Source organism: Cydia amplana, chromosome 12, assembly GCF_948474715.1.
Source record: "Cydia amplana chromosome 12, ilCydAmpl1.1, whole genome shotgun sequence".
Lineage (NCBI taxonomy): Eukaryota > Metazoa > Arthropoda > Insecta > Lepidoptera > Tortricidae > Cydia > Cydia amplana.
The window spans coordinates 15,301,332-15,309,854 of record NC_086080.1 but is presented as its reverse complement, the minus strand read 5'-3'; the positions used below and the strand labels follow the sequence as shown (position 1 = coordinate 15,309,854).

At 46.8% G+C, this 8,523-nt stretch overlaps 2 protein-coding genes across 2 annotated transcripts in view; both read right to left on the bottom strand.

Moving 5' to 3' along the window:
• Positions 1 to 871: 871 nt before the first annotated feature.
• LOC134653120 (SWI/SNF-related matrix-associated actin-dependent regulator of chromatin subfamily A containing DEAD/H box 1 homolog) overlaps positions 872 to 8,523 on the bottom strand; it is a 29,035-nt gene continuing 21,383 nt past the window's right edge. Inside the window, exons 14-15 of the mRNA XM_063508426.1 lie at positions 7,853 to 7,983; positions 872 to 979 (exon numbers count right to left, since the gene is read on the bottom strand). Coding sequence (XP_063364496.1) covers positions 906 to 979; positions 7,853 to 7,983 — 205 coding nt within the window. The 3' untranslated portion in view covers positions 872 to 905. The remainder of the gene's footprint in view (positions 980 to 7,852; positions 7,984 to 8,523) is intronic.
• LOC134653119 (uncharacterized) lies at positions 1,587 to 5,638 on the bottom strand. The gene is made up of 2 exons (XM_063508425.1): positions 4,672 to 5,638; positions 1,587 to 1,894 (listed from the first exon to the last, which is right to left on the bottom strand). The coding sequence occupies exons 1-2, from the start codon at positions 5,447 to 5,449 to the stop codon at positions 1,881 to 1,883; spliced, it is 792 nt and encodes a 263-aa protein (XP_063364495.1). The 5' UTR covers positions 5,450 to 5,638; the 3' UTR covers positions 1,587 to 1,880.

The following is an 8,523-nucleotide window of genomic DNA, read 5'->3' as shown; positions in this document are numbered from 1 at the left end:
GTGTCAAACCTGAAATTGAGCTTTATGCATATGCACGTAGGTCTATGTTGCTCTGTGGTCTGTGACGAATTAATCCGTCGTTGGCATCGAAAAGGTTAAAAGCGTTTTTAAACATTTAATTATTGTTTGTCATTCAAAAGAAAGTGTCAATGCAAAATGGATTTGATATCACAGGGCTTTTTTTAACTGCCGTTTTTCTCACATAAAGGGCAATTGTGAATATAGTTCGTCTAATGGTCTTTTTTAGAATTAAATTCAGCTTGTTATATATTAAAAACTCGGTCAGAAGTTCCGATCAGTACAACACTTAACTAACCATATATAGTCCTTAACACATTGCAATAAGGTTCACCAACAGTCAGCAATCACCCCATTGTTTAGGTACTAACCTATATATACTGGATCAACCAAATCTTGTCAGTAGTAAAAGGCGGCAAATTTGAAAAATCGCGGGTTAGCAACACTGTGTTCGAATAATTCCAAAATCGCGTGTCATATGTGTGTTATCTGTGGAATAAGGATCGTGAATGACAGCCATCATTTTGTTTACATTCTGAATCGTTTCTATTTCAAGAGAAATTTCTGCATCACCATTAAATACCAAGATTATGCATGACCTCAAGCAAAGCTAAGGTGCCTACAATGTACAATCATACTCGTTGACGGTAAACATAACTAAAATTGGAGGTTATGATAATTCACTCGAACTGACGTATGAAGGGCGGAAAAAGAAACACGTTTTGGTTCGATGTACATTGCTGCTTTTCTTAGCGCAATTCTGCTCTTTGAGTGTTACATGGTGTTACCCTACTTTAATTTGCAGTACATTGCTACTGACAAGCTTTGCTTGACGCACTATATGTGTAAAGTCACTGTGTTGCAGGTAGCACTGGCTCGGCCGAATATCATTTGTTCGCGGTGAGGCCGAGCGCGGCGGACAGGAGTCGCACTACGTTCTTTTGTTCTTGAGTATCGTTTTCTGAAAATAAAAGTAAGAAATAAATAATAAATGGATCCGATCGTTTTTGGATTCTGATAGATATTGGGACGGGAAGGCGCACAAGTGACACACAACGTAGCTGTTAGCGAACTGGTTTATTTAACCCGTTATCTGGATTATAACGCGGTGGGCGCAGCCACCGTACGTACTTAATACCTATGCATGCATATACAACAATCCCTTTCCCATAGTATCTTACACTAACTTAAAACTAGCACAGTCTGACGCTTAGAAGTACTGTTTATAATCAAAACGCGGGCGATCCCGCTTGAGCCGTGAGGACGCGGCCGGTGGGTCCGCGGACTCGGGAGGCGCGCCGTGCGCTGCGGCGCCGGGCGGCGGCGGCGGCGGCGCGCGGCCGGCGGCAGTTGCCGGCGCAGGCACAGAAGCCGGGCTTGGCGGCGCGGCCACAGACGCTGTGTCAAGAGGCCTCGCATCTTCCTCCTCCCCCATCGTCAGTTCATCTTCGTTATTCAGGCCTACGGGCTCGTGTGACGGGGATTGCCTAGTCATTGCTTCCGGTCCACCAGGTAATATGTTAGGCACCCCAGTAGTAGCTGGTACGGTGGGCTGTGGCCCGCCGACATCAAAAACGGGAGGTGCGTCAGGAGATGATGACTCGCTGGAGGCTTCCAGTGTTTTGTTTGGCTCAGGATGACTCACGGCTGTCGGTGTGACTTGGCCCTTATATTTAACAACTTGGTTAATATGTCTTTTCACTGTTTTGTTTGTTTTGTTGTCCTTTATAAGATAAAGCACACGACCTAAGTTTTTTATTATAGTTCCCAGGGTCCAAGTGAAATGATTTTTATTTGTAAAGTTTTTATATAAAACTAACTCGTCCGTTATGAAAGGACATCTGTTTACTCCACGGTAATGTTTAATCTGCGAGCACTGTTTATTTTTAACAAAAGAGTCGAGTGCGGTGAGCGAGGTTGATGACCCTTGTGACGTAACACGCAGTAAATCTAATCGCGATCTTAATTGTCTACCGAATACCAGCTGTGCTGGTGATTCCCCGGTAGTAGTGTGTTTTGAATTTCGATAATGGAATAAATATTTCAGTAATTGATTATTTATATTTTTACTTTTGGAGTTTGACAAGAGCGCAGCCTTAAGGCCCTTTTTTATTACTTTAACATACGACTCCGCCATGCCATTACTAGACGGGTGATACACCGGTGACGTTAAATGTTGTATGCCATTTAAAGCGCAAAAGTCTGCGAAGTACTGACTGACAAAAGAAGTGCCATTATCGCTGACTATCGTACACGGAATACCGTACCTAGACATGAACTCGTACAATTTATCAACCACGTTAATCGACGACGAATTTGTTTTCATATCATAGCATTCCACCCATTTACTATAGGCGTCGACAATGACTAAGTACCAGTGTTCGTTTATAGGCCCGAGAAAATCCAAATGTATTCTTTGGAACACATGTGTTGGAATTTTCCATGGTGCGAGCGGGACGCGCGGAGGTGTCGGTCGCAACCGAGTGCAAATCTCACAGGCCCCGATCAGGTTCTCAATGGCGGCATCAATGCCCGGGAACCAAACCCGCGAACGCGCCTCAGCTTTACTCTTCACAATACCTAAATGTGAGTCGTGTAGCTCTGAAAGAACCTGACTTTGTAACGCCAATGGAATAACGACCTTATGGCCTCTCATTAAAACCCCCTTTTCAACCGATAGCTGAAATCTACATGGATGGTAAGGCTTAATGTCGTTATCATTAGTTTTGCGAGGCCAACCATTTTGAACGAAATTAATTACCTTTTTTAGAGTCGCATCATTATGCGTCTCTTGCTGCAACCGATCTATAGTAATTGGTAAACAACTGCCCTCTAAAACAAAATGTACATATGCAGCGGTGTCCTCCGCTCCCGCACCCCCCGCGCGTGTTACCGGCTCGTCCGGTAATGATGCCCGAGATAAGAAATCGGCGCAGTTATTCGCACTACGTACATATTCTATTACATAATTATATGCCGATAAAAATATTGCATACCGTTGCAGTCTGTTCGCTGTTATCTCCGGTATTCCTCGGTGCGGACCGAAGATAGATAACAGCGGTTGGTGATCGGTGCGCAGAATGAATGGTTCCGCACGTGCATATAAATATTGATGATATTTTTTTACGCCGAAAATTAAACTTGTAGCTTCTTTTTGTATTTGCGCATATTTCTTTTCTGCGGCATTTAGAGTACGGGAAGCAAAAGAAATGGGACGTTCGGACCCGTCTGGCTGAATTTGGGATAAAATTGCACCGAGGCCTTGGGGTGACGCATCACAAGTCAAAATCAGTTTAGCATCTGGATTATAATGCGCAAGGACTTGGTCTGATGCTAACCTGGTCTTTATCTCTGTGAATGCTTTTTCGTGCTCTGTTTTCCACTCCCACCTTGTATCTTTTTTTAAAAGATCGTACAGTGGACTTAAGATGGCAGAAGCCCTAGGCACAAAGTTCCTATAGTAATTGATCAACCCCAGGAATGACTGTAGTTGATTTATGTTTTTAGGAACCGGTGCCTCGACTATTGCTTTGACTTTAGATTTAGATTTGCTTATACCATCTTTGTTAATAACGTGGCCTAGGTACGTTATTTCATTCTGGAAAAAAGAACACTTTTCCTTCTGAAGCGTCAGCCCCGCGTCTCTAAAACGCTGTAGTACCTGGTGCAGGCGCGCGACATGCTCCTCCCTATTCCGGCCCGTGATGAGCACGTCATCCAGGAAGCACAATACTCCCTCTAAATCGGCAAGAATATTATTTAGACCACGTTGGAAGACCGCTGGGGCACTTGACAACCCAAAAATTAAACGCCGATATTTGAACAACCCCCGATTTGTGTTAATACAAGTAATATTATCGGGGTCGTCAATCTCAAACTGATTATATGCCATGGACATATCCAGCTTTGTAAACTCAACCCCTCCGTGTAATTTCGAGAAAAGTTCTTCGATAGTTGGCAGCGGATATTTCTCAATCAATAATTGTTTATTTATTGTTTGAGAGTAATCGGCACAGATCCTAACTGACCCGTCGCGTTTAAGCACTGGCACAATGGGCGACGCGTAGTTGGAATATTCGATCTGTTCGAGAATACCTAGCCGTACTAAACGTTTGATTTCACTATCGACCTTATCTTTCAGAGCAAATGCCACGGGCCGGGGTTTGTAAAAAACTGGTTTGGCGTCGGCCTTAAGCGTTAATTTTATTCTATATTTTTTGAACCGACCTAGTTTATCCGAAAATAATTCTGGATACCGAGCCATCAAATAGCTCACATCGTCAGATTCGGATTCCGTTTTCGAGCAATAGAGGATAGGCGCGAGCTCCAATTCGAATTTGGACGTGAAATTTCTCCCTAGGATCACGGGACCCCCTTGGGGAATGACGTGCACATCGAGAATAATGGTCTTGCCTAGATACGTGACCGGTAATTTGGCGAAACCCGTGCTTATGATCGGAAAACCATTATAACCGGTAAACCTCTTGTTACTAGGCAATAACGGCACTTCTTTAAACAGAGATTCGTAAGTTTTTTGTGATATGGCGGTTATGGCGGAGCCCGTATCTATCTCACATTCTACCGATAGCCCGTTAATAATAACTGTTTCTATCATGGGTTCACCCTTAACCGAACGGATATTAAAAAACTTACCATCATCATCCTCGCTCACCTCCTCTGACTCAACGTACTTAAGGTTACACATCTTACGTAAGTGACCCTTCTTTTTACACTTTTTGCACTTGTAATTTACGTAACGACAGTTCTCCGTTTTATGACTACTTAGACCGCACACAGAACACTTATTCCCGCGACCCCCTGTAGTCTCGCCGATCTTCAACACGCTCTCAGCGCCGGGCACCACCGCCGTCGCGGTGGAAGCCAAGGTCGCGCTGGCTGCGGCGCGAGCGCACCGCACGCTTTCAGCTATTTCTATTGCTTTCGCTAGGGTGAGTTCGCTAAGCTCCTTCGAAAACAATTTTTCGCGCTCTTTACCAGACTGCATGCCCATGATAAATCTGTCTAAAAGCGCCTCCTCGATGTTCTTAAACTGGCAATGCGCGGCAAGCCCGCGCAGTCGCGCGGCCCACTGCGCCGAAGTTTCGCCTACCTTCTGCATTGCAGAATGGAAGTGATACCGCTCCGCAAAAACGCAGCGCTTTGGAGTAAAATGTGCATCCAATAACTTTACCACTTCACTGTAACTCTTGTTTTCAAGAACACCGGGCAGTGCAAGGTTACTTGCTAATTGATAGGTGCTTTCGTTAAGTGCACTTAGCAAGATGGCGCGCCTTCTTACACCCGCTTTGTCGCTTGCCTCGTCGATGTTGTTCGCGATGAACCACTGTTCAAGCCTATTTTTATACGTAAGCCACTCTTGTTGTTGATGGTTAAAACTTGAAAATAAGCCGACCGAGTTTGAAGTTGCCATGATAGGTACACGGCGATTAACACGTGAGGTAATTATCGAATCGTCGCCACTGATAGATATTGGGACGGGAAGGCGCACAAGTGACACACAACGTAGCTGTTAGCGAACTGGTTTATTTAACCCGTTACCGGGATTATAACGCGGTGGGCGCAGCCACCGTACGTACTTAATACCTATGCATGCATATACAACAGATTCTTTTATAGAGTCCTTCTAAGCAAAAGTTGTGACCTGCTGCTATTAATTATTATTTAAGTCAAATTGGACGCACGCGACCAGTGGCGGGGTCGGTGGACTGCGGCCGCAGTCGTCGTCTAAAACAATTTCATTCAAGTCAGGCGTGGTTCACTCCGCGGTTTCGTCGCGTCGCTACAAGTACATGCGGCCCACACCAATTTTGGTGTCTAGCCATAGTAGTTGCCGCGCACAGCTACGGAACGGACGCCTGCTCACGCTTGCGCCACGTAGCGGTCATATCTGTCGTAATAGACGCGTTTTTTAGAGAGTGTTATTTGGGCGTGGTGTAGGCTGGGACGACAGTCACCGCGTCGCGACGTTGGACCGCTGATGCAGCAGCGATCGTACGATTGTCGCGGTTGGCTTGCGTAGGCACGGACGGCACACAGATTAACGCACTTCACTTAAATATTATATAATTGGGATGCACTGATAAACGAAACTATAAACACTTTCACGGAATGCTGGAATTGAGTAAGCAAGCGTCGCGAAAGCTATGGTTAGCGCGAGACGGCTCTTAGGTGTTAACGCGGCAAGAGTTCGACCATCTGGCGATGGGTGCTATTGTTTCGCTGGGCGTTTATGAGGCTTATTTGGTCGCTCTGGGCACGACCACTCGGTACGGCGTCCAAAATGGTTCTCCCTATTATTTATTCATTCTATTTAGTCTGTGTTCAAGTCTATAAATTTTGATCAGAGTCGCGTGAACTACCGCTCGCCGCGTGCGTCTAGTCCGCACGTTAGATTAGAATGTCACTGGGCGTGGCTCATTCGATGATAAACGATGAGAGGGAGAGACAGAGAGAGAGAGAGAGAGAGAGATATATATAGTTACCGTCAGCGCCGGTGACCTCCTTCTCGAGATTGAGCTTCTCTTGTGCGACCTGGTAGATGCCCTCCTCGATGGTGCCCGAGCTCAGCAGTCTGTAGATGGTCACTGGTCGCGTTTGGCCCATTCGATGATAAATGATAAGAAAGAGAGAGAGGTATAGTTACCGTCAGCGCCGATCACCTCCTTCTCTAGATTGAGCTTCTCTTGTGCGACCTGGTAGATGCCCTCCTCGATGGTGCCGGAGCTCAGCAGTCAGTAGATGGTCACTGGTCGCGTTTGGCCCATTCGATGATAAATGATAAGAAAGAGAGAGAGGTATAGTTACCGTCAGCGCCGGTGACCTCCTTCTCTAGATTGAGCTTCTCTTGTGCGACCTGGTAGATGCCTTCCTCGATGGTACCGGAGCTCAGCAGTCTGTAGATGGTCACTGGTCGCGTTTGACCCATTCGATGATAAACGATAAGAAAGAAAGAGAGAGAGTTACCGTCAGCGCCGGTGACCTCCTTCTCTAGATTGAGCTTCTCTTGTGCGACCTGGTAGATGCCTTCCTCGATGGTGCCCGAGCTCAGCAGTCTGTAGATGGTCACTGGTCGCGTTTGACCCATTCGATGATAAACGATAAGAGAGAGAGAGAGAGAGAGAGAGAGAGAGAGAGAGAGAGATAATTACCGTCAGCGCCGGTGACCTCCTTCTCTAGATTGAGCTTCTCTTGTGCGACCTGGTAGATGCCCTCCTCGATAGTACCCGAGCTCAGCAGTCTGTAGATAGTCACTGGTCGCGTTTGACCCATTCGATGATAAACGATAAGAGAGAGAGAGAGAGAGATATATATATATAGTTATCGTCAGCGCCGGTGACCTCCTTCTCTAGATTGAGCTTCTCTTGTGCGACCTGGTAGATGCCTTCCTCGATGGTACCGGAGCTCAGCAGTCTGTAGATGGTCACTGGTCGCGTTTGACCCATTCGATGATAAACGATAAGAAAGAGAGAGAGTTACCGTCAGCGCCGGTGACCTCCTTCTCTAGATTGAGCTTCTCTTGTGCGACCTGGTAGATGCCTTCCTCGATGGTGCCCGAGCTCAGCAGTCTGTAGATGGTCACTGGTCGCGTTTGACCCATTCGATGATAAACGATAAGAGAGAGAGAGAGAGAGATATATATATATAGTTACCGTCAGCGCCGGTGAACTCCTTCTCTAGATTGAGCTTCTCTTGTGCGACCTGGTAGATGCCCTCCTCGATGGTGCCCGAGCTCAGCAATCTGTAGATGGTCACTGGTCGCGTTTGACCCATTCGATAATAAACGCTAAGATAAGAGAGAGAGATATATAGTTACCGTCAGCGCCGGTGACCTCCTTCTCTAGATTGAGCTTCTCTTGTGCGACCTGGTAGATGCCCTCCTCGATGGTGCCCGAGCTCAGCAGTCGGTAGATGGTCACTGGTCGCGTTTGGCCCATTCGATGACATCTGGAATATAAAACATGTTGGTCATGTTGGTGAAAATAACTTGTTTCTTGAAGAGGGCGAATTCCCTTTCTCGTTATACAGGTTGAAGATCGATATCGTGTACAATGAGTTTGTTACTGTGTCAGCGCGCGTCAGTCACGCACACGTGTCGATGTGGGTGTTAGTTACTTGTCCTCGGCCTGCTTGTATTTGTACGGGCGGCGTTGAAGTTCATGTCGTGTATGAAGGTCGATGTCGAGCCCGCATCAGTGACGCACACGTGTCGTCGCCGCTAGTTACCTGTCCTCGGCCTGCTTGTCGTTGTACGGGTTGAAGTCGATGTCGTGTATGATGACCGTGTCGGCGGCGGTGAGGTTGTCGAGCCCGCATCAGTGACGCACACGTGTCGTCGCCGCTAGTTACCTGTCCTCGGCCTGCTTGTCGTTGTACGGGTTGAAGTCGATGTCGTGTATGATGACCGTGTCGGCGGCGGTGAGGTTGTCGAGCCCGCATCAGTGACGCACACGTGTCGTCGCCGCTAGTTACCTGTCCTCGGCCTGC

What these genes read in the sequence shown, in the direction of transcription:
- LOC134653119 (XM_063508425.1), bottom strand. Translation starts at nt 5,449, where the DNA reads ATGGCAACTTCAAACTCGGTCGGCTTATTTTCAAGTTTTAACCATCAA.